General features: G+C 39.4%; 1 protein-coding gene across 2 annotated transcripts in view; it reads left to right on the top strand.

Moving 5' to 3' along the window:
* Nucleotides 1-115: 115 nt before the first annotated feature.
* UBE4B (ubiquitination factor E4B) overlaps nt 116-25642 on the top strand; it is a 38851-nt gene continuing 13324 nt past the window's right edge. The window contains exons 1-14 of one of the 2 annotated variants that reach the window (XM_010011298.1): nt 116-139; nt 5713-5899; nt 10561-10696; nt 11245-11332; nt 13313-13457; nt 14133-14361; nt 14829-15239; nt 19448-19589; nt 20111-20211; nt 21362-21476; nt 22966-23049; nt 24525-24581; nt 24947-25063; nt 25166-25264. In XM_010011298.1, the coding sequence (XP_010009600.1) occupies nt 116-139; nt 5713-5899; nt 10561-10696; nt 11245-11332; nt 13313-13457; nt 14133-14361; nt 14829-15239; nt 19448-19589; nt 20111-20211; nt 21362-21476; nt 22966-23049; nt 24525-24581; nt 24947-25063; nt 25166-25264 (1935 nt within the window). The remainder of the gene's footprint in view (nt 140-5712; nt 5900-10560; nt 10697-11244; nt 11333-13312; nt 13458-14132; nt 14362-14828; nt 15240-19447; nt 19590-20110; nt 20212-21361; nt 21477-22965; nt 23050-24524; nt 24582-24946; nt 25064-25165; nt 25265-25642) is intronic. The other variant, XM_010011299.1, reaches the window with a different exon arrangement.

Below are 25642 nucleotides of genomic sequence, written 5' to 3'. Positions count from 1 at the left end.
GCCCTTGTGAGGCTCCCCGGGGGTGCAGAGGCGACAGGAGAGCGCGTCCTCGGAGCTGCCCCGCGGTGGGGCAGAGGAAAGCGCCCTCCCTCCGTTCACCATTAAGAGGAAGGCGATGGAGGAGCTGAGTGCGGATGAGGTGAGCGAGGGACCCGGGGCCCGAGGGGGCGGCCGGGCCCTGCGGGTGACGGCGGTGGGCTGCTCCTGGGCCCTTTTCCTGGCCCCAGGGCGAAACCTGTGTGAGGGAAGGAGTGTTACCGAGGTGTCTGCCATCGCCCGGTGTTTCTCGTGTCCCTCCTTTCTCTGCTGTCCCTGACCTGCGACCCCTGGCTGGTCATTGGGGTTGAATTGCTTGTCCCCTTGTTAATTGTTTATTCCCTGCGTCCATCTGCTAAGTAGTCTTTGTCTGGAGGCTGTCTCCTTTCTCCGGCCAGCACTCGGCATTTTATATGTTCTTTGTGTGTAACTTAAAAATAATCCCTACTTTTTAACATAGTAAACCACTTAAAATGTTGCTTCCTCAGATTCCTTGCTGAGAAGCAAGTGGATGTGTGTGTGGTCTTATATTTAATATAACTTCTTCTTGAAGCTGTTTGAAACAAGCTTGCTATTTTTCTGATGCTTCTTTTGATTCACTTTCTTAAAACACATATTTTATTCAACCTCTTGTTCTATGTGTTATGTTGTAATCTGACATGGAATAATGTGAACTGTTCCTTGTTTCTTCCTTTTCAAGGGTGCTGTTTTCCTTTTTAAATACAAGACTAAGGTCTTATGTTTTGCTCATGTATTGGAGGACTCTGAAATGAATTCTCTCATGGTACTGATCAGGATATAGGGAGTTTCCCACTCTCCCAGTGTAATGCCCAAATAATGTACGATTTTAAAACTTCTCTTATCTCCTTAAAATAGTATTTTCATATTAAAGTGAATTGCCTACATGTAAGGTTTATTATGTTGGACCAGCTGTAACGTAGGCTCATTTTACTTACACTCCAGGAGGATCAAAATAACTTATTTTTTATCTTATGGTGGGATTATAGGCCAAGGTTGCAGCTATTGTCACTTGCATTTGTTTTCTTAAAGTTAAGATGGTTTTGATTACGTTGTATATGACAATTTGGCAATCCTGCTATGTTGCAGCACAAACTACGGTGAAATACTTCATGCTATTTACTTGATGAATGTCCTCATGCTCCATGGAAGCGTCCAGGAGTATAATTCCCATTGAGGACAGTGGGATAGGACACTGCTGTTGTAATTCCTACTGTGAAAAGGGATCTCTGATTTTATAGATGTATTTCATGAACTCTTTGTTTACCTGCAGTTCTTCTGGTTGTTAACCTGCATCTGCTTGTGAGGTGTTTTATGATTAATTTCAGAATCATTTAACCTATGTAAGCTTGTTTGTGTCACTGCTTCAGCAAATTACTGACATCATCAAAAACACTGCATCATGGAACCGAGGCTGCAGAAAATGTGTTCCCCAGTAGGGACCTCATCTACCTTTTCTGGCAAAAGATCTTAAGGTCCTTTCCAACCCTAACCATTCTGTGATTCTATGACTCAAGTTCTTCCTAGTACAGTACAGCCAGGACCAAAGCTGACCAAGTCTCTTAAGTGATTGCTAGAGACAAACTTCATCTTACATCATTTTAAGAGTCACACTGTCACCTTTTATTGTAAATGGTCACTGACAAGTCAGAGCCAAATCTATTTTAATATTCCTTCACATCTCCATTTCCCTGTTAGTTGGTACAGCGGGTGCTGGATCAGAGGCGGACTGTGTGGAAAAACAGCCTTCTAAAATATGTTATATGTGACTTCTACCTGATTTAAACTGTCTATCTGGCAGTGACTGAAGGTAGAAAAACCACTCAGCTGAAGTTGAAATCAATGGCGAGCGTCTTTTAGTTTAGATTATCTTCTTATACGAAGTGTAATTAAGTATAACATTAGCAGATGTAACTTAAAAAGAAGAGAGACAGATCCAATTGATAATGGCTTTGGGATTATAGGATGTATTTTAGCTTCAGGAAGATATTTTCTACTGCTATCCATGGTGCCTGTCACTGAAATTTTCACAGTATTTACTTTGTTAAAGCACTAGGAGTTGCCATTCACTACAGACCACACTAAAATCTTTAGATGGGGAGGAAAGAAAATTCCTTTTTAGTGTGTGAATTTTAGCACAAGTCATAGCTCAAGATGAAAGTAGGGACTGCATAGAAAAAGGCAGAATCAAGCCAAATGAGGCATAAAGTGTGAAGGAATGAGGTGAATTTAGGATCTTCTAACACTTACATGATTTTTTAGTAGTGTTTCTGAGCACAGAGCATGACCAGTGTCACCAGAAAATGAAGCACTTCTTAAACCAATTTAACATGCTCTAGTGAATTCAAGAAAAATAAAGCTATCCATTCAAATTACCCTTTATTACACAGATTTGGAACTCTTCTATGATTATGGTAGGATAAAAAATTTCCTTAGTTTCACTCAACAGTTGCCAGTAAAGCAGATGAAAGTGCATGAGCCTGAGGGACCAGGCTTCCTGGTTGCATCTTTATTGGTCTGATGCTAAATTAGATTATCAGTTAACTGTCTTTAACAGGGTGCTGGTTTTATATTGCTGCTTGTAATGTGTCCACTAACAGCTTTGAAGAAGTCCAGTAAGATCAAAAATGTGTATCTGAAAACTACTGTATGAAGAAGACATAGTCCAGATGTGTCCAGCAAAAACCATACTAATCAAAACACAATGTGCTTTTTCCATTCGACCAATTAGATTTTTTTTAATTAACCTTTTAATCTGTTTATTATGGAGTTGTGTTGTGCAGGGAAGATGGGTATTGTCTGTTCTGTAGCCTATGTAATAATTAGTAGCAAATAACTTGTTGCTGTTGGGTAATATGACAATACGTAAGAGCTTTGTCATGTCACCATTGCAAGTACCTATTGCTGAAATCAGGGGTTAGGTATTATGGAGGTATCCCAAACTTTTCTAAGAAAATACTTAAACAACCCCTGCTATTTGTTCCTTCATGGTCATTTGGAGAGTCAGTCTGAAATGAGAACAGGTCACTTCGAACTCCCACATTCTAACCCCTGTTATTTATGTTATATGAAGGCAGCAGGTTGGGACCTCATTTGTGCCCAATATTGTGCAAATAAGCACACGGTCTGAGTCCCCTGTCAATGCTGTTTAAGTGTTAAGGCACAAGGAAATTACCTGAATAGAATGTGTGCACCAGTTTTATACTGTATTCACAAACTTTTCTTTCAGCCTGCACCTTTCCTTTTCTAGCATAATGTCTTTGTTTCTCCCTTTCTTCCTTCTCTTACTTAAAACTTTCTAATCTTCAGATTAAATTTCAGACTTCTGGGTAATTTTGTATAAACCTAGAATATGATATCTCAGGGTATCCAAGAACCGAATCTGGTCTTTTAGCAATTGCTAAATGTGCCCTCTGTTGTGAAAGCTGTCTGTTTCAGTGGAAAAAGTATTCAGAGTTTATTTATATTTTAATATTAATTTGTTCAGCAATTAGGAAGATAAGTATGATTTGCTTATTCTTAAAGGGGCAGGGGAAAATCCTGTGTTACTTTTAATTGTAATGTCTCACCTAAAGGCATCTCTGTGCAGATTTCTTTGTTCCATGCCTTTTCCAGAATTTTCAGGGCAGGTTTCACTCTGGGGGACTGGTCCCTGAGAATGATGGGTGGTTAATGGAGTAAGTGACAAATACGAGGCAGAAAGTGTGTCTTGGTGCCCTCCTGTTTGGACCATGATGGTTTTAGTGTAATGTGGGCATTGATCTCACCTCACTGTAGGTGAAGGAATGCTGAGTGGCTTGAAACTGGGAGATGATGAAGAGAGGTTTTGTGCAAGTCATACCTTGTGAGGGACATGACCTTGTTTGAGTAATCAGTGTTTGACTGTATTTGGTAAATATATTGATTATCTGTGTGATTTTTCCGCTTGCATCTTTCCTTCCTGATATCAGATTTGGAGCTAGCTAGCAAGAATGAATATGAACAGTTATGGAAAAGTTTCACATTGCCTTTATTTTTCTTGCCTTTTACATAATCTACATCTTTGTCCCTCAGATACTCCTGTGTATATGTGCAGTTTGTATGTGCATTTGTATTTTTATCCTCTCTTCCTCCCTGCCATTCCTTCATCTGAAAAACATGGTCACAGATCAGTTGAATGGTAAGGAAACAGATTCTAAAACTTTAATTCAATCCCCCTAATTCAAATTTTCAATTTACCTGGATGGTTTTATTGATAATATTTTTGGTACAGCTTTGTAAGCTATGAACACTTCATTTGGATTCACCGATAGGGAGGCTGGGTGTGGGGATGTGTAGCTGGCACAGCATTCTCAGTATGCCTCTGAGGAGTGAGGTACGTCTGTAATGTTTTCAGATAAACAGCTGAAAAAACAACATGTAAGATACAAGTGGAGAAAAATGAAGGTATTTAAAAAACATCTTGGAGCCCCTAATATGTAAATAGAGCTTCTGCTTACAGTAAAGCTGAACTATTTATCTATGCAATAAGCTCCCATGTTTTGCTTGACAAGGAGGAGGGATTAAGACACTCTATTTTTTTAAATCTTAAAAACACACACACAACAAGAATTTTATTTGCTTCCTGTGGTGCTGCCTGTCATGGAGGGAGATGTGGTTCCAGTTCTTGAAGTCTGATTTAATTTGATCTGTTCTTCCTCCTGTTGGGGTAGGTTTCACAGGCCATTAAATGACTCCAGTGCTGTCGCGCAGACATTGACTTGACACAAATCTTTTGTTCACTCTTTCTGTTGCTTGGCAGTTCTTAAAACTGATACGTTGCATACGATGCTTGAGTATCTCAATACAAAGAGGGAATAACATGAATCACTTATTTTTGCAGGGAGTGGACACTCTCAAACATGATACTTTTATTTTGTGCTGGGCCTATTTCACGCTGAAGTTAAAAGCTTTAGGAGCAGATCCTCTGAGGCAGTCTGTGATAATAAATAATTTCTTCTCTGCTTTTCATTTATGCTTCAAGTTTCACTTGAAGCACTTGAAATTATGAGTTTATAAGTTTTATTTAGTCTATTTCTCATGTATAATATTAGTGTTATGTGGTCAAAGGCAGATGCTTCTCTGTCTTACTAGTAATACAGAAAAACCTGTTTAAGTTGTGTGGTGAAATGTCTCTAGGTGATGAGGGGATGTTGTTTACCGTCTGTTTTACTTCTCAAGATGCCTCTGTCCAGCAGATGACTAGCACGGGTGACTAGTATCATGTGGTGTGAAATTAAGGCAAAGGTCAAGTTCGTATTGTCCCTTTTATCAGATTAATGCAGTTTGTCAAATGCCAAAATAAATGGGGAGGAGCGTTACAGGTTTTGAAATTGCTGAGCAGTAAATATTAAACTTGTCTTACACAACCCTTCGAGGGACAAACACAGCGTTCTCCAGTGCACGTGGTTTTCCAGGGCAGCAAATACATACTGAAAACCTGAACATCAAGGGTGTTGTAGTACTGTCACACAGAGGAACAGCAGTAAGAGTCACCTGAGTTTAGCAGGTTATCAAATAAAGCTTCTGCATTTGCAGTTTCACAGCAGTAAATGCCCCCAGCATGTGGGGCCAAAGGGCAACCTCAGGGTGCACGTGCTTATGTACAGACTTACTTGTTACTTCATTTCCCTCGTGCAGATCCGGCGGCGGCGCCTGGCCCGGCTGGCGGGGGGACCGTCTTCCCAGCCTACTACACCACTTACATCACCGCAGAGAGAGACACCACCTGGACCTCCTGTAGTAGCACCAGCCCCAGGGCCATCCCATAGTCTAGGCCTAAATGTCCATAGCATGACCCCAGCTACCTCTCCAATTGGGGCATCAGGTAGGCTGGCACATTGGTGACAAAGATCATTATTGCATGTCTGCTGAAAGTTGCCATACATCTCCTGATCTCTGGAACATGAATGCTACTATTGGTGTTATTTCTGCTTTGCTAAAAGTAATTTTCAGAAAGAAACGTTCTAAAATGGTGAATGAAGGTACTTTTTGTTTCGTTTTTCCAAATAATAAATGGTTAGATAAAATTGCTTGCCAGATCTAAGTAAACTAATGGCATTTAAAGTATGGGTTACCAAAGCTTAAAGTAGATTGTAATACAGTTCAGTATTTCAGAATATCACAGAAGAGAAAGCCAGTCTGTCAAGGAGACAGGGGAAAAACCCTTCTCATTCTTGCAACACAAGTCTTTATTGATTGGTTTCTGTGTACATTTTAGCAACCAGTCCCAAGTTCATTTTTGATCTTTAATTACTAGCATTTGGCACAATTAAAAATAGTAGGCAGTGACTGTGCACTCTCAATGTAAGAATAAAGTATTTGCTTTCTCCTTTGTATTGCTTTGCCAATTTCACTATTTACTGGATCGAATACAAGTAGGATATTTACAGAGGGTATTTTATTTCAGAAGATAATACCTGATCTGTTAAAATCAGACAGAGGCAGAAACCACTTTAGAGAGGTAAAGACAACATTCTTACATGTAATGCTACTTTTGACCTAAAAAACACCAAAAAAAACCAACCCAAATTTTGATTTCAAGTTGTCTGTTTTGGAAGTCAAACCAAATTGACATATTTTCCAGTATTGTGATCTTCATCTGAAAACTTACACTGTTTTGCATGGTGTGTTAGTAAGCGAAGAGGTCCACAAAACCAGTCTCAAAACAAGTGTCATGATTGCTTTGAACAGGTTTTCAATATTATTTCCAATAATTTGATAGAAATAGTATTTTTCCCAATGCTCCTTGATAAACATGCAGAATTCTTCATCTATTTACCTATTATCTTTCTGAAAATCTTTTTCCCTTTGACAAGTACACTAATTTAGAAATCTAAATCTTCTAATTTAATTACAGTGCTGTTCTGAAATACCTAGAAGTGACTCCTTCCTGCTTGCTTTGTTGCCTTGTCTCCAAAGCAGGACAGAGAAAAGCTATCAAAAGCATTTCCTGAGAAAAGCTCACTGCAGATGGAATTTAACACTTCATGGTGATAGGCAGCAACCCAGAAGCAAAGGTGACTTTTAAGAACAGAGCAGAGTTCACTTACTGTGTTCACTCGGCCTCATGACTATTTCAATCCACCTTTAGGTCTGACTTTTGCCAAAAGGAGTGTTTCTCACTGCCTCTCCCTCTGCTGGCCATAGCAACTCTGTGGTGAGGTGGATTGTGGGCTGAATCCAGGTGAAAACTAACCCAAGAAAAATAAATGGTTAGTTTTCAACTACCTCAGGTCCTGATCCATCTTCCTGCACAACTCTTTGACTGTTAATGCCAACAGAGCAGGAAGTGTGGAAGGTTGAACAGGAGGTTGTGCCTGAAGGTACAAATGTTTGTGTATTTGCAGACAGGTTTATCATGGTTTGAAGTGATCAAATAGCCAAGACCTCAGAGACTTCTGGTTTAAAAATTCATGTATTTGCAGTGTACTACACAGACCAGATTGTTTGACCAGAAACAGAAGTTACCTAGTCAGGATAGTGTTTGCTTCCTACAGTGCCATTCATTGCAGCAATTGAATAATGTATGTCTCTGACACCAGGCTAAGAGATAGGGTTAAATTGAGGGATAGACCAGGGAAAAAAGTTCATAACTCATCATCTGCTGTACTTATTTAGCATAAATGAAGACTCAGCCAATGCTGTGTGGTTTGCAGGAGTTCCTTTGAGCAGTAGACTAAAGTGACAGCAGAGGGTTTTAATTCATTTGGACGAACAGAGAGCAGCCCCAGCAGAATAGAGTACTTGTAAGCATCCATTTTTATAAGAAGCTGCATGTCATGGTGAGATCACACGTACACACTGATTTCATGGAAAATATGATCATTATTTTTTATGTCTTTTGAAAAATACTGTGGAGAGCCTAAAAACAGTGTAGCAGGGGACAGCCACCCATACGGCGTGTGTGGTCTTCATAATTTTTGCCTGTCTCTGGTGTTGTCTTTATTTAAGGAAAATGGAACTTTATTGTATATCTGATCCAGTGAAGTGAATTCTGGAAGATACGTGGTGGAAAGGTGGTAGGTAGAACAGTTTGTTTCAAGAAGCCTGTTAATGAGTGCTGCAGAATGGCAGTTGAAGTACATTTTCCTGGCAGGGCGAGTAGAACGTAGAACAATGCAATTCTTCACCCTTGTAAGCCCTGTTTGCTCTGGTCTCTTTATCCACTGACTTAGGTAGCTTTTTCTTTGGGAAGATTGAGGAGCAGAGCGGAAAGACTCAAGGAAGCCCATCCCTTTATAACTGGGATATCTTAAATCAGTGGCATGCTGGAATACCCTTCTGAAGTCAGCCTTCCCCTGCCATGGAGAGCATATTTCTGCTGGGTGTTACCTCTAGGGAATCTGTATCATTGAAATTCTGCTTTGGAAAGGTTCTTTCGTTTAACCTGATTGACCTGAGCAGCTCAGTTCAGTCACTATACTTGATATTTCTGTATCCTTGGTTTTGTGGGGAAACTGTCCCAGGCTTTGGGCTTGTGTCTTGAGCTTGTACTGTCAGTGTCAAAGCTGTAATGGGCATCACTGAAATTCCAGGACTGGACAACATAATGAGCTGTTTAGGACTGAAATAGTTTTCCTTGATGTTTTCCTCATTCATGGGTGAAATCTTATGCAGACATTTAATATTGGCAATAGGTGTTGAAGTGAAATCTAACTTTTCTTGGAGGATCTTGGTTCCTATCTCTATTCTTCTCATACTGAAAACCTAATGGGCTCAAGAATGTTGTTTGAATGCTGTTAGTGAATAACACCCAGCTAGTTCTGAAGGTACTGACCATAGCACAGAAGCTTTGAACAAAGTGAGTAAAATTTGTTTAGCATGTATTTTGTGATAGGTGCAACTTACGTGTTCTGTGTTGTTCTGCTGTACATTAGAGTGCTTTTAAATGTCTCTAGTTATAAATAGAACTATATATACTTCTATATATATATATTGGACAATCTGCTTCTTAAATTCCTTTCTGAATACCAGTGCAAATTAGTTTTACCTCACACATCTTTTCCACTTCTTATTTGAAGATCTGAGTGTTTTCTGGTTATTGACTGGTTTCCAGCCTAATTTGAAGAGTGAAATTGAATCTATTTTATACCCAGGGAAGTAAACCAGGAGTTTGAAAGCATAGAATGAAGCAACTTTTCCTACCTCCCATGCTGAATATCTAGCTGTTCTTCAGCAACCTAAATGGGATTTTTCTGCTTTCTGCAGCTTTGTTCCTGTAAAATGAATTGTTTCAAGACCATGAAAAGCATTGGGTAGGGTGTTTGAAAACAAACAGCTCGTGTCAAAGAGCATAGTCCTGATTTGCTCTGTTTTGCTGCTCCCACTGGAACTTCAGAACGTGTTGCTGCTGTGAATGTGGGACAAGCTTGCACCTTTCAGTAGTAACACTACTGGAATTTAAAAATAGGTTGTCAATCTGGTTTTACACTTCTCACCTGAAACCTAATACTGGTTGGGGAATGTCTTGTAAACTACAGGTGGAAGAACCCAAAGGAGTGAAATGCATTGCTGCTTTCTCTTTAAACAGGCAGATGAATAGTACCTTTTCTTCTCCTCCTTTAAGGAGCCTGTTTACTGACATGCATATACCTGCTACTGATAATCTACAGTTGCAGTTTGCAGTTAGTGCTACTTTATTATAAATCATGACTTCAAATACTGTCACTAGGCACAAATTTTAGGAATGGACTACACTAAGGAGCTCTCTCATTTAGATGTTTGTAGAAGCCATTCAACGTGTGTTGTTATTGAAGGCAAGGCTTTTTCTGCCTTATTTGGATTTATGGGTGTAACTTCCCTCCTACCATGCTAGCATCTAACATTTCTCTGAAGTCTTAATTGCAAAGTGAACCCATCTGTTCATACCCTGACATTCATCAGCCCTGCTCCAAAGCCATTATATTGCTCCCAGTTTGCTGGTGTTCCGCCTTGTGTTTGTTGTTAGGACCTCTTGGATGCATATTTTCTTCTTGTGGAGAAGGAAAAGTAACAGTAAATTCCCAGTAAATTGAGTGAGGTTTTGTGGGAAGACTGTCAGAACTCGGATTAGTCTTGTTCTGTCTCCTCACCCAAGGTAACTCCATTGCAATGACCCAGATTGAAGTCCTGTTCTGATAGAACAGACGTTAGAGGGGCTTTTACAAGGTTTTAGGGTAATGTACAGAGCAATCTGATAAGCAATCAGTTTTCCAGTGCTTTTATTTTGTATGGGAGTGAATCTCTGGGCACTTCATGGATGCAAGTTTAGTTTTGTTCTCTGTGTTGTAATGCAGGTAAGCATTATATTGCTGCTGCAAGGGGAGGTAGAAAATGTGATTATCTGTAGTCAAATGTGAATATTACTAACATTTAATTCCTAGTGCATTACTAAGATTGCTTAAGAGCTGGATGAAGAAACAGTATTTCCTCTCCTTTTCCATCCAAATAACTGTGTAGTGCCTTCTCATCTCCATAGTAGTAATCTTGGTGGTGCCTTTTCTCTAGGAGTAGCCCACCGAAGCCAGAGCAGCGAAGGAGTGAGTTCACTCAGCAGTTCTCCATCTAACAGCCTTGAAACACAATCTCAGTCTCTCTCTCGATCTCAGAGCATGGATATTGATAGTGTCTCCTGTGAGAAAAGGTAAAAAATACAGCTTGTCTAAGCCAGAAAATACAGTGCAATGCTCATCATCAAAACCACTTACACAGGAAAATATTCTGCCATTTCTCACGTTCAGCTGTGTTAATGCTATAGAGTTTAATGCTTAAAAATGACACACTGTTTAGTCCACTGTAATGCTTTTTCTAGTCGGGTTTTAATGAGAATTCCTGACATAAAGTGGTGAAAGTCAAAGCATTATCTTAAACAGTAAGTGATGAGCATGTGTGGTGGGGGTAATTCAGCTACTCTGTTTAAAAAAGTAAAGGTTATGGGATTTCATAGCTGTGTAGTTTGTATTGCCAGCTGAAGAAATGTAGAACTGTGTTTCTTGAGCTCAAAATAAATGTAATATGAGAAGCATTTACCAAGTAGTGGTTTTAATTGCTGTTTGTGCATATGGCTGTTCCTGTTGCATGGGTTTTTCTTTGCTACTTCTACTTAAGGTGACACTCCTTCAGTCAGCATCTTGCAGAGGACTGTCTGTGGCTTTCTACAAGTTAATGGGCTTCTCTTATTTCCACTTATAGTATGTCCCAGGTAGATGTGGATTCAGGAATTGAAAACATGGAGGTGGATGAGAATGATCGCAGAGAGAAAAGGAGCCTGGCGGATAAGGTTAGTCTGGTTTATGTTCGTTGGATGGAGGAGTAATGCAGAGTTTCAGCTTGCAGTGAGTTCAGTTACCTCCATATTTTCAATATGTCGTTTTGAGAGGATGGAACTTGCCCTCAGATGTCATCTGTGAGCCATTTCTTCACTAAAATTCGTGGGAAGGGAAAAAAGTCGAAACTTCCAATATCAAAGCTGCATTTTGATTGTCTCAAAGTGGCTTATGAATGATAGTTGAAAACTCTGGAGAAAATGTATTTGTTACATATCCTACAACAAAGTGACCTCTTAAAGCTGAGATATATTGAGATATATTTTTTAATATGCAGGCCTGAAGAAATATCTCTTAAGAAGCTTCTGGAGATTGTAGCAGCTTTTTTTTGTGTAGCATTTAGAGGTCTGCTAGCAGAGTACTGCTTCAAATGTTATGTATGTTGAAGTAACGCTGTGTAATAAGCTTTTCTTTATGATATTGTAAGAAAATAAATAAGAAGATTTAGCTATCAAGGTTTAGACAGGTGGTAGCACCATTTAAAGTAGGGAAGAAAGAAAGCAAGTACAAAGCTCAAATTCACTCCTAAAATTATCCTATCATTTGATTTTAAGGCCCATATGAAATAAAGCCATAAATAAATGAGACATCACTGTAGTGGAGAGAAGCTTCTACAACAGTTCTTGCAGTGCTCATTAGATGTCTGTCTTTATTCCTGCACTGTCAGTAATAAGGTCAGTTGGTAAAAGCCTGGCTTAAAGCCATGTAGCAATAACCCTGCCGCAGAATCCTTTCCAGTCAGTTCCTAGCTGCAAATTGGGCAGTTGGACAGCTTGCCTTGTGCTACTGTGAAATAAATAGCTTGGAATCAAGGGCAATCTTGAAGCAGGAGGAGCAGTGGAAAATAAAATACAGCTTTACAAACTTAATTCAATTCCTCTTACTCGTTTGGAGATACCAGAAACTTAAGTGGGTGGGAGATGGCATAGTCCTCATTTATGAGCAAAAACCTTCTTGTCTGGTTATCAGCATTGGAAATGATGTCAACAATAAAGTCTTCTTTGCAGATGTAGGCAGGAGAAGCACTTGAAAACAGTAAAATGCCAGTGGAGTGATTAAGTCAATAAAAATTTATTCATGTGCCACAATTTATGTTGTATTACGTAGTTTGAGGGAAAGCTTTTGGAAAGGGTCCAGTGCTGGTAGTTGCTGGAAATCTTGGATAAATCTAGGCTTACCTGGTGACCAGTATGAGGTCTCAAATTTAAAGGGATAAAGGGAGCTTTTAAGTGGCAATCTTGCTTTTTTCAATCTGTGTTTTGTTCTTCCTCACTGACTTCTTTTTTGGTGAAAGAAAAGAATATTGCTGTCTCCAGCATTATACACAGCAGTACAACGTGTACTTTTATTAGTCAAACATCATCAACTTTCTTTTGATCTAGTAAATATCTACAACTCTTGCAGGAAAATAGCCTCCAAACTAAAACTTTTCTGTCTTTTAAATCCCGTGTAGCTGAATTGTCTGGTTTATGTTTTATGTTGCTTTTACAGTGTTGGTAGAAGAGTGGAGGGAGGACACTTACATTGCTGGTTTGTCATGTATGTTTTGGACATGTTTTAAATGCTGCCTCTCCTGACATTGCAGGGGTAATTCCTTGAGGTTTATTTCTTTGTATTCCACCATTTTTTAGGTGCACACTCAAAGCTGCCTTAGGATTGCAAGAACCCTCCCATTTAACCTCTGCTAGCCACTATGTAGAGAAACTACCTTTTCATTCTGAGCACAGTTTACATGACCTTCAGTCTTTTGAAAGAAGGGGGAAGGAGGCAAACTCTTGAGTCTCTTGTCCTGTCCTGAATTCATTCAAATGAAAGATGTCTTTATCTGGGCAAAGATTTGAAAGCAGGAAGGACTTGGGAAGCTCATTCCTTCCTGTGCTGATTGTGACTTGACCAGTACAATTGATGAGTTTTTTTTATCCCCCCCAACCAAGGAACCTCTGTCTGGGTCTGAAGTGTCTGAGGAACAAGCTTTACAGCTGGTCTGTAAGATCTTCAGAGTTTCTTGGAAGGACCGTGACAGAGACGTTATCTTCCTGAATTCACTCTCTGCCCAGTTTAAGCAGAACCCAAAGGAAGGTAGGTATCTGAACTGCTCTCATTGTTAGGGGCTGCCTCAGTTGAGTGCCATGTTCTTTATTTTGAGCTTTTTCTCCCTTTGCTTCGATGCCAGACCCACCTCCTTGTGGTCTTTGCTTGATTTCAACATCTGCCAGCAGCAGATGTAGCAGGAAGTGGAATCCCCATAAAAAGAACACGGGACCGATTGGTCATACCTCCTGTTTTAGTCAGTTCTATGCTCTTGCTTGGGTTTTCTCTGGTTAAACTAGTGTGATGATGCTGCAGTGTTACTGAATTCATTTTTTTTTCTCCCCAAAGACCTTTTACAATGGGTTCTCCTGCATTATAATAAACATTCAGCAGTTAATTTGACAATCTAAAAATTCCTGATTATTTTATGTATCAAATTATGTTTTTTTATGATGACCAAATTCCAAATTGTTATTTTAGTGTGGTCATATGGGGGGGGTGTGTGTGTTTTTCTTTATGACACGACACTCCCAGCTCAACAGCAGGGTGGGAAAATCTGAGAGAGCCAGACAAAACAACTTTAATAATCAACAGTAACAATATCAGATCATCTGTGACCTTCTGTGTTTTCCATAGAAGTTACGTTTTTGTGTAGCTGTAATTCCAGAACCTAGTTAATATAGAGAAAGTGGTGGTTGATACTAACTCTCTTATTCTTAACAGTGTTTTCAGATTTTAAGGACTTGATCGGGCAGATCCTGATGGAAGTGCTGATGATGTCCACCCAGTCGAGGGATGAAAACCCATTTGCCAGCCTGACAGCTACATCCCAACCGATCGCTGCAGCTGCCCGCTCTCCTGACAGGAGCCTGATTCTAAACATGGGCTCTAACCCAGGAAGCAGCCCCATGTTCTGTAATGTGGGCTCCTTTGGTTCCAGTTCATTGTCCAGGTGACTTCTGATTATAACTGAATACTGATTTCACTTGAATATTGATTGTTAGACCGGAAGAAAGAGAGGGGCGTAGAAATGCCCCAAGAACAAAAAATAGAATAGATTTTTGAAGGTCCTCACACTTTTTCATGTCAATGTCCCACCATTTCACTGTTTTTGATTTCATTGCCATTGCTAGAAGTGTATTTGATAGGTCAGAGCCACGTAGCTGGTTCCTTCTGAGAAGTATCCCTGACTTGCATCAGCGGAGGCTATGACTCTTACCTTAAAAATGTGTAGATTGTGGCATAGTTTTATTCGCCAATAACAAAAAGGAATAATGTGTGTGAGCTGCAAAATTACTGCTGAAGAGTCATCACAAGGGCAAGGGTTTCTCTTGCTCATTTTATCTTTTTTTACCCTTTTGCTGCATATCCTAAATCATTGCTTTTTGTTTTTTTCTTCTTCCCTTGTAACTGGTTTAGTCTCTATGGGACTAGTCCAGCTCCTACTACCAATTTCACAAGCTATGTACCAATGACTGGTTCATCTCTTACCCCACCAGCCAGTTCAGTTGCCACTACATCTGTGCCTTCCATTACTGTCAGCTCTCACCTCACAGCAACAAGCCCTTCTTGGATGCAGCCTGCTTCTCCGAGGTACCGGCCGTACACTGTTACCCATTCTGGAGGCTTTTCAGCTTCTTCCATCCCACGTTCCTCGAGTATTTCCATCCCATCTAGTTCACCAGGTCCTCCAGCCATGGCTGCTAGCCCTCCAGCCATGCCACTCACCCCATCCAGACAGAGACCCACAACAATGGGTCCACCTTTGTTTACTGCTTCACCCAGTACCTCGCGCAGGCGTTCTTCTTTACTGAACAGGATTCCTTCTAGGTATTTCACAAGCACAAAAGAGTGTGTTTGATGTGTGCTGTGCAGGGTGTGGCATAATCATGCCGTTTGGAAGAGCTTAATGTTTGTGCTGAGCTCACCCTACTTACCCTGAGTTGATTTCTGTGTTTGGGTTTGTGCTAATACATTGACTTGCTAACAAGCCCTCTTTGCCAATGTGTTAAACCTGCTCATGCGAGCGTTTGAGGTGAAATGTAATTACTTTAAAGGTAGCAATATTGTTTTGATTTCCTACTCTTGCATCTGTTCCAGTCGAACTACTGGCTTTCTGTTCAGTTGCTCCTGCTGGATAGCAAACCAAACAGACCTCCTGATTTGAAATCGTTTTTCTCAGTAGGGCTTTAGTTAATTTGTTGAAAGCTGTTACTTGCTGGAATGTGTTGGATTTGATTCCCTGGTGCATAGATGTAAATTACAGATTAGCCTATTTCAGTATGTCAGGCCAAGTACTACTGCATTTTCTCTTTTGGCTGCTCCTGGAATCCCCAGTCCCTGCAGGAGGGAGAGATGAGCACGCAACATTTTGAGACCACTGCTATAAAGATCAGCAGCTTAGAACTGTAATACTGTGTGTTTGGTCATGTCTGAACAGTCCCACTGAAGACCTAAATTTATCAGGTCTCAGAAATTCTTCTTAAGTTTTTGGGTTGTGATCGTGTGATGTTTTGATCTGTGGATAACTTGTAGCAGTGTAATAGAGCATGTTAGTCTAGTCTTGGTTTTACTAACAGGAAGTTATCCATTGTTTGCATGTTTAGAGAAGATTATTTTTGGCAGACTTGAAAAGAAAAGCTACCATTTACTTTTGGCTTAAAAAACCTGATGGCCTTCTCCATTTTTGTTATGGTAGTATATACGACAACCCTTTCTCCCTCCTCCTTCTTGCCGTTTCTGATGTGTCTGAGGACAGTAGTGATGAAGAAAATGAAGATGATGATTTTTCTTGTATCCAGTTTGGGTCCAGGTATTGGAGAAAGAGAATGTAACCTGCATGTTTGGTTGATTAGGAACTAACAGTCTGTGTAGGGTCAAGTGTTCTTCATAATAACCTGGGAAGTGACTAAAGCCAAGGATGTGACTTGAATGGGTTTTTAGGATGGTGTATGAACATGTTATAATGGGTGCTGGTGAGTCAGCTCTTCTTTGAAGAGATGACTAAGATGAAGGCGATGTTACTCATACTGCCTTTTAGGTTTAATGAGCACAGTTTCTGAAATGATGCTTGAGTGGAATTCCTGATTGACTGTATGAGTACAAGGAATATTATTCACCCATGGTTGTAATTTTAAATCCAGTGGACCAACATGCATATGTTTTCCTATCAAAAACTGGAAAATGAGGACAAAGGGTACACATGTAGAAAAAGATACAGTGGCAAATAGCCAGCTGATGCAAATAGTGTGATTTGGTGGAGGATTCATTGCTGCTTAACAGCTGAGGATCACTCTTCTGGCCTGTAAAGCAAACACACCTGAAAGTTTAAACTGGTGCTTTGACATAAGAGTAGAAGCTGATACACTTGGAACAACCAATAATGGAGGGGGAAGAGTGGTATATTTTACTGTTGAACAGAGACTTACTAATCATATAGCAAAGCCCTTTAATTTGTGTGACATGACAATGTACACAACCAAAATGAGAAATGGTATTAGTGAGCTCTGTTCTGAATAGAGGTAGCTGTGCAGAAACCTGCAGAGCACTGGATATGCCAAGGAAATGTAAATGCAGGGTAGGATCTTCTCTGGTCTCACATTCCACTGCAGAGTAATGCTGCAATGTCTTAGCTGATACAGAGAGATTTTCCCAAAGAAATGCCCCGTTCTTTTGTATCACTGGAAGCTGGAGAAAGGAATAAATGTTTTTATATAAACCCCATGTATTTTAGGAAGACTTCTGTGGAAAAAGATACTTCTGTGGTCTCGCTGGTACCTTAAACATCTTTTATCAGAATTCAGACCCCTGATAGTAATTTTGAGGTGTACAAATGTACAAGGGAAACAAGATGCGAACTTTAAAGGCTATATTCATGTTGAACAACTGGGAGTAAGAGTTCCTCCAAGACTTTCAGTCCCCTTTGAAACGTTTTAGTTACAGCAAAAGTCAGGGGAAATCTAATTGCTTGAGCCTTCTAAAACTAAGGTATCTGAAGACTTCAGGAGGATCTTGTGATGTCAGGGAATGCCCAAAAAGACTTTCTGTGAGATGATCCTTTTCCCCCCCCACTACCTTTTCTGTCTGTGATTGTTCCCATTGTATGCTGCTCAGGACAGACTGTTAACTAGAAGACTTACCAATAGCATCTCTTTTCCAGTCTAATTTCAAGACAGTGAACTTGATAACACAGGTTTAGGGGTTTTTGCATATGTGGAATTTAGGATTATTTTTCCTCATGCTTTTATTTTTATCCTGTTGGCAATTTAATCCCAATGTTGGGTTGAGTAGCAAAGCCTTTGGGAAGGGTTTCTGAAGCTGCTATGCTTCTGCAGTCTTAGTTTGTATATTATGTCCTGGCATTCTGCAGACAGCAGTAAAATGTTAGTTAAATTACAAACATAGTGACTGTACAATTATGCAACAACTTGGATTCTGGAAATACCAACACATTCAGTATGTGTATGAAAGATGTATGAGCTTTGCATTAGAATCATTTCAGTTACTGCTGCAGTGAAATCATTAACAGAATGACTAACTATAGAAGTAGTAGGGTTTTAAAATAGATTTCTATGTTCTTAAAAGGGTCATTTTTAAGCTGAATGTAAGAAGAGGTTTAAAAGAGACTACAGCAAAGAAATGATTTCATGGTTACTGAGTACTATTTTAACAGAGCTTGGTTTACATGGATTAGTTTTAATTGAATAACAGAAAACAAATTCTCTCTCTGCAAAAAGAGATGGCTGCTATTACAAGTTCTGTTCCTTAACATGCTGAGCCACCAGATGCTTAGCAGCAATAACCTTTCCCTGATTTATTGGTTGGACTTTAAAGCTTGCACAATAGCTTTGTACAGCTTGATTATGAGAATGTAAATTATTTTACAGTTTAAAGGAAACTCCAGTTCTGACAGTTTGTTGTTTTAAACATGCTTTTAAAAAGCTGCATTGAAGGAAACAAATACTCTTAATTTTCCAGTTTGAGATCTGAGGGTTATAAATTGGTTCTTCATTTCCATCCACCCTGCCTGTACGCAGCCTGTTCTTTGAGGAATAGCCATAGACCAGCCACGTAATTGCTTTTTTTTTTTAATGCCATTTGCATAAGTGGATATATCTTGTCTTAATTCCCTTCTGTAAAATGAGGATTTTGCTTTTAATTAGCTTTGCCAAGCTGTTCTGTGGAGAAGAATTCTGTTGAGATAACAAGCCTGAGATGGAGAGTCGTGGGGTGTGTTCTCACTCTTGTATTTAATTTCTCTCTGGGCTCAAGCATGGTTTTGGGGATATAGTTTTCATGTTTACAGTATCAGTGTTTTCTTTCTCCTCCACCTAAGTCTGTGCTATTTAAAGAAATGGCATCCTTTATTGTGAGGGAATTGAAATGAACCGAGTTGAAATTAAATGATCTTTACCGTAGGAGTTCTAAAAGGAACAGTTGCTTTGATGTATCGCCTCCTGCTTTGTTTGTTCTCCTTCCTTAGAATAGAAAAAGTGGTTGTCTGTAGCCCTATCTGTTGCCTAAGGTCTCTTCTCTGCAGTGGGAGGATCTTGCCTTCCATGACTTGCTGGTGTTGACAGAGCTGGTGAGATCTCTCTCTCCCGTTTTGAATGCTATACACAGACATGATGCAAAGGTTGCATCATGGCCTGGAAGTGTTGTGATGTCCTGAGGCTTCCAACAGTTTTGGTGTTGGGTACAAATTAAAGGCTGTTCATTTTCGGTGTTGCCACGTGAGAATAAGATTTATGGATTCCCATCATGCACCTTATTGCTGTCTTTCAGATACATAATTCATTTAATAGATAATTGATTCTTCAGTCACATTACAGTAGAGCTGAGCTTCCAGAGTTGGACAAGCTGTTCAATGGAGAGCTCTTTATAGATCACAGAAATTATCTTAACGATTGAGCTGTGTGTGGTGGGATGGAGTCCTCAGAAACTTGACAGGGCAAGTCAAGAGCTCATGAATGACTTGATTGTGCACAAGTGAAGAACTGTACCTAACACTTTGTTTCTTCTTTTTGTGGGTTTTGAAGTATTGGAGGCTCTGGCAGCTCTAGTGTTTCCGATTCCTGCAGTGACCACTTCACCATTGAAAATTGTAAGGAGACAGAGATGCTGAACTACCTCATTGAGTGTTTTGACAGAGTTGGAATAGAGGAGAGAAAAGCACCAAAGGTATATTTCAGATGAATGAAGTTATATCAGTGCTGCCACAGACGCTTCTCTTACTCTACTTACTTTACTGGGAAAATTGATAGTTCCTTTTTGAGGGCTTTGTTGTAGATGGACAGAATTTATAAGGTCCTTTTTGACTCTTATTCATTCATCATATTTTGAAGTGTGTGTATGTTTTACATCTCTAAAATAAGCACTGTGTTAGAAACTGTTCTTCCCCTTTTCATCTACTGCACTTTATCTGAGCTTATTCCATGTAAAACATACTTTTGCAGGACCAACTCCCTACCAGCGTTCTATATTCTGTCAGTGTTCTATATTCTGTTTTAAGCTCTTGCTTCCAGGGGAAAAAACAAACCACACTTTATATATAGAATCTGAAAGGGTTTTAGCTGGAGTAGTGCTACTCTTAGTTTCCATATTACATTCATATTGCATGAATAAAGAAATCTATCATATTTCCTGTCTGCTGTGTCTCTGAATACGTCTAGTTTGTATTAAAATAACTTTATTTTTATCAGATGTGTAGCCAGCCAACAGTTAGCCAGTTACTGAGCAACATCCGATCCCAGTGCATTTCACATGCTGCTTTGGTGCTACAGGGATCCTTGACACAACCAAGGTAAATGGAGCTGATGTTAATCATGAAAATAGACTGTTCTGGACGTTTTGTTTTCTTCTGAGGATTAGATAAGAAAACTGAGATCAGTTGTTGGAGCAGGATACATTTATGTGCCAGAGGAGTAGTTTATTGCTTTACCATTGTAGACTATATTGTTCCCACTAATATGTTGGAAGAGAGCAGTTCAAGTGTTTTCTAATTGTGTTTGGGTGAAATCACTTTTGATTTGAACAGTTTAAGTGGGGGATCTGAGTTAACCAAGAAAGTTTTTGCTATACATTTTGGTAAGACTGTTGCTCAGGTGTAGCTCTTACTGGTTACTGACTTTCACACGAGTAGTGCCCCACTAATCTGCAAGTAAAATAGTTTATAAACTATGTGCCATAGCACTTATTTACTTCAGAGGGCTTCCCACAACAGATTTGGTAGTGTAAACCTATGTGTAGGCATTCTGGACTAGCTCCCAACTCTGAGATTCCAAGGGCAGTTGTTTCACTAACAGCCTGTTCAGCTGGAACAGTGGAGAGGGTTTTAAAATAGGATATGTAACCCTTACTAAAATCTGCATAATTCTGGGTTTGTGTTTGCAAGCAATACTGAGACAACCTTTAAAGGTTCACCAATTATCCACTGTGCTTTGAGGTTAGTTCTGTCTTATGTGCACCAGGGTTGACGCTAGAATGAGTTTTATATATGTAATGAGGAAAAAACCTCTTTTTTCAGAAATCCTAGGGCGCAGTTAAAAGTAAGGACTGAAGTAGTTCAGAACAGACTAATGTTGTATTTATTTTCTCAGTCTGGAAAAGCAAACATTAGGAACTGATGTTGCTTCACTAGTTTAGCTTAAAAAAGGTGTTTTTCTCATTAGAGAGGAGTAGAAGGGAGACCCAGTTACTACACAGGAGCTGTTGTTTGCTTGCAGCCTCATTAAACTAAAGAGAGATGTTGGCAGCAGCATCTGGTTCAGAACAACCTTTCCACAAGTAACTTGAAAAGACAAGGTTAGTTTTGAAAGGAGTAGGTGTGTCTCTATGTTGATAATCTGCTTTCTGACACATCCTTAGAAGTGATTACTCTGACATTTTTGCACATACTCCTGCAAATAATCAATAGTTTTGGCTTTATTTCTTTTTCTTTTATACACATCAAGGTCGTTGCAGCAGCAGTCTTTGCTGGTACCATATATGCTGTGTAGGAATCTCCCATTTGGCTTCATCCAAGAATTGGTGAGAACAACTTACCAGGATGAAGAGGTGTTCAAACAGGTAAGGCATGTAAGGTGAAACCCAAATAATGATATGATTCTACGATTTGCAGTCTACAAGAGAGTGGATTTCCAGAGGTTTATTCTGCATCTTGCATTGCTTTGGGGGCCAGGAACCTGTTAAGCAATTGGAGTTTGGTTTTGTTCATTTTTAACTCATTTAGCATGTTGTGAATAAGACTGACTTTGACTTTCATTATTCACTGGTTATAATTTGTTAATAAGCACTGGAGGGCCTACTGATTAAAACACAAAACTAGCAAACAACTTGTAGCCCGTATAATGTTAAAGCAGATCAGTAAGGTTGTAGTCCTCTCTACTTAGCACTCCTGTAGTATTATGTGGCTTAGCTGTAAAGAGGCCTTCAGAATGGCATTTGAGCCTTCGTATCTTGAAGAAAAGATTACAATAGCTAATTTTTGAGTCGTGCAAATACCTTTCAATAACTTGCATGTCTGGACACCTTTTAGTAGAGGTTCATGTAGTTGAAAGTACATTTAAACATCACCTACCCTGGAGAAGAGAACCATTCCTCCAGCTGAAGCAGACAAAACCTCTTTATAGTCCTTTTCTATAATATGATTTAATAAGATTTTTTGTCTTTTCATAGAAACAACGTAATATACTTAAAATTCAGTGGGACCTCTTGTTATTGTTGCAAAATAAGAGTGTATTTTGAGAGGGTATAGATGTCAGAGCTGTGTGACTGGGACTTACTAATGGGGTATAATTACTTTTGATTCATAAGTTCCTGTCAGGTCACTTCCTCTCTCGTAACAATCCTTGTCTGCTGCCCATTGTCTTTACTCTTACCACAGCTAAAACCTACCAGCACACAACCAACTTGCAAAATTAAAGCTATATTATTACCCAAGTGTATAGTCAAATAAATTATTATTCATTTGAGCAATCAAGTTGCTAGAGACCTTTACAGACCTTGTGCTCTTGCTTGTGTATATAATGTACATGCTTGCACACTGCAGACAGTATCTGCTGTGATCCTGTATGAAATGTGTATAGGCTTCCCCATAGAGAGAACTCGATGGAACAACACCTGATTTCTGGCAGTGTGCTGACATGACTGTTTGTCAGCTTCAGCTCCTATCTGTTAGCTTTCGGTCCAAATCTAGATGTACAAGTTGCAGTTTGGTTTTGTTGTTTGCAAAGTAAATGTTTGGAAACAAGTTAGAACATGCTCAGGAAAAATACATACAAGTGCTGGGAAAGTAGTTCTTATGGATAAGTTGTTACGCTGAGGCATCAAGTCAAAACCTCACTTGCACTATATGAAGCAAATTGGTTTTTAGCTTTGAGTAATCTCATAAGAGTTCAGGCTTAACTGCTACACATTTAAAGAAAAGATCTTAGTTTTCCTTTTGTGTAACTTGCAGGACTGGAAGAATGAGCAGGCATTTCATGCTGTGTACTGCAATAGTGTCATTTGATTGCTTCCTGTTCTTGAATAAAGTAATCTTCTTCTGCTTTTACAGATCTTTATTCCCATCTTACAAGGCCTGGCTGTAGCTTCCAAAGAGTGCTCCCTTGATAGTGACAATTTTAAATACCCCCTTATGGTAAGGACTGTGCGTTTCTGGAAGCACTTTCTTTATGGTTACTGATAACTTATGCAGATTCTATACAAGATAATATACTTCAGTATTTTTGGCTAGAGGATTACTATTGAACTCTACATTGGAAGCTAATCTGGTAGGAGATGTGTTCAAGACCATTAAAATCTAGTGGAGTTGAAGGCCAATAATAAGCTTAATGTACAGTATTTGTATAGTGGGTTATTCAAACATTTGTATGTATTGCTTTATGTAAGCTTAATCACATGTATGGATTTCATCACAGATACTAGTTATAATACTGTAAGTCTGGGAACAAGGCCCAATATCCACACCAGTGTGTGTTTGGACTTTCGTATGTGGGAAACTGAAATTTATTGTATTAAACCCAAAATTATTTGAATTGGTGACTGTTTAATGTCAGAAAATGTCATCATATTCCCTGGCTGAAAAGTGGGAGGCTTATTTTTAGGTTTCTCTAAGTGCATATTTTAGTCCTAGGTCTGCCTCCCTCCTCCTGCTTTTATTGACAAAGCAAAAAGGTCTTGTGTGAAGCATGCTTGGCCACAAAAGAGCAAGAGGAATTCTTGGCTAAGCTGAGCTTTGTCAGCCAACACCTTCAGATTTTAGGATCTTCACTGTATGATACAAAAAAGGCTGTTAGATCTCAGATTTCATTTGTGCCTCAGGGTATTAGGTGGTCTGGGGTGCTGCAGAACACATCAGCTCAGCAGCTCTGGGACTTTTGCTGGTTCTCTGTTACTCCTCCCAATTTAAATTGCAAACTGTGGCAAATTTGGCTGTTTGCTGCTTGAAAGTGATATTCCATTTTGATCATATCTACTTGGGACATGCAACAAAAGGATGGAATAGTTGTTAATAGCTGTAGTATAATTGAAGAATGAGAATATGTAATAGAGGAGAGGCAGGATACGTGAAAGCCTACACTATTTTTGTGTTTTCAGAATCATCTGTTAAAACTGCTTTCTTTTTTCTGTGCTGCAGTTGAAAGTGAGTTAGAGATCTTGGATAGGATTCTTTGTTTCTGGCTTCTGTGTTCATCTGACATTTTTCCACTCTGATTCAAAAGACAAAGGCCTTGGTGTATGTATAGAACAATTGCTGTATTTATTATTGTTACCAACTTTTCTGTAGCAGTTGAGGAGTCCAGCAGAGGCATTGTTATTTTCTGAGCAAACAAACAAGTTGCACAGCTAATTTTTGCAATAAGTGCAATCATTTATTATCCTATGAGACATGTTTAGCTTTTCTGGGACAACTTGGAACAGATGTAAAAGCTAAAATGGGAGCAGGGTGTGCTCTAGCTCTTTTTGGATCTCTTCAGCATTGTAGAAGGTGAAAGTTTTTCCACTGACTGAGGGGGAAAAGGCTTGGCTCTTTACCATGTTAAGCTTGTTATTTGCAGACAGGTTACTTAGGAATTACACATAAAAGTAATTTTTCTTGGCATTTCTTTATAGGCACTATGTGAACTTTGTGAAATCAAGTTTGGGAAAACACACCCTATGTGCAGTTTGGTAAGTGTATCCTGTATGGGTTTTTTTTTAAGTTAAAAGAAGCATGTAAATTACTTTGGTTTTGGTGTTGTACAGTCCACATTGATAATCCCCTCCAGATCTCTAAACAGGGGCTACATGCTGAACAGTAGTTTAGATTAAGCTGGTGATGGGAATCCTTTTCCCTGAGAATTTAGAAAAACTAGGACAAAAAAGACTTGCTTTGATTGCTGAAATCCTGAGGAGATGTTAGCATTTAGCTATCAGCATGACTGAATGTTAAAGCATTGAGTGCATGTGGCAAACACTGAAAGGTGACAGCACGGATAAAGCAGCGTGGCTGACATGGCACCTTTGATTAACTTGCTGTTTCTCCTGTGTTCTAGGTTGTCTCTTTGCCCTTGTGGTTGCCTAAATCTTTAAGCTCGGGTGCAGGAAGAGAGCTGCAAAGACTTTCCTATCTCGGAGCCTTCTTCAGTCTCTCTGTCTTTGCTGAAGATGATGTAAGTGTTGGAGAAGGATGTTGATAGCTGCGTGGTGGGGTTTCTTTGTTTTCCCTTCCCCATTATGTTTGATACATTTGCCAATATTCATTGTACTTTCAGAACAAAGTAGTCGAAAAGTACTTCTCAGGGCCTGCCATTACTCTTGAAAACACCCGGGTGGTTAGCCAGTCTTTGCAACATTACCTGGAATTAGCAAGGGTAAGTCATGTCATGTTTAAAAAACAGGCTAAATATTGTGGGGTTTTTGGTCTCCACATAGGTGAAGAATATAATATTAGAACAATAATTTGTTAAAGAACAAATCTGTCAGGATATGACTGGAGAGAATTAGGGTTAAAAATTAGTGCTGCAAATACTTCTCTAAGGTTGTAAGCCAATTCAGAAAATAGCAGAACAGTTAGTCATGGATTGTAGTTCACGTTAAAGGATGAGTAAAAAAATACATACTGGATTAGTAGTGTGTGTGTGTGTATAATCTTCTGTATATACATCTTTCCTGCAACTAATGTCATAACTAATACATGCAGATAAAATTGACAGTCAGACCATAACAGAAGTTGTAGTTAGTTTTTGTGG

The sequence above is a fragment of the Nestor notabilis genome, unplaced genomic scaffold (assembly GCF_000696875.1).
Source record: "Nestor notabilis isolate BGI_N333 unplaced genomic scaffold, ASM69687v1 scaffold22193, whole genome shotgun sequence".
In the NCBI taxonomy this organism is placed as follows: domain Eukaryota; kingdom Metazoa; phylum Chordata; class Aves; order Psittaciformes; family Psittacidae; genus Nestor; species Nestor notabilis.
Note: the sequence above shows the minus strand (reverse complement) of the source record. Positions and strands in the feature narration are given on the sequence as shown.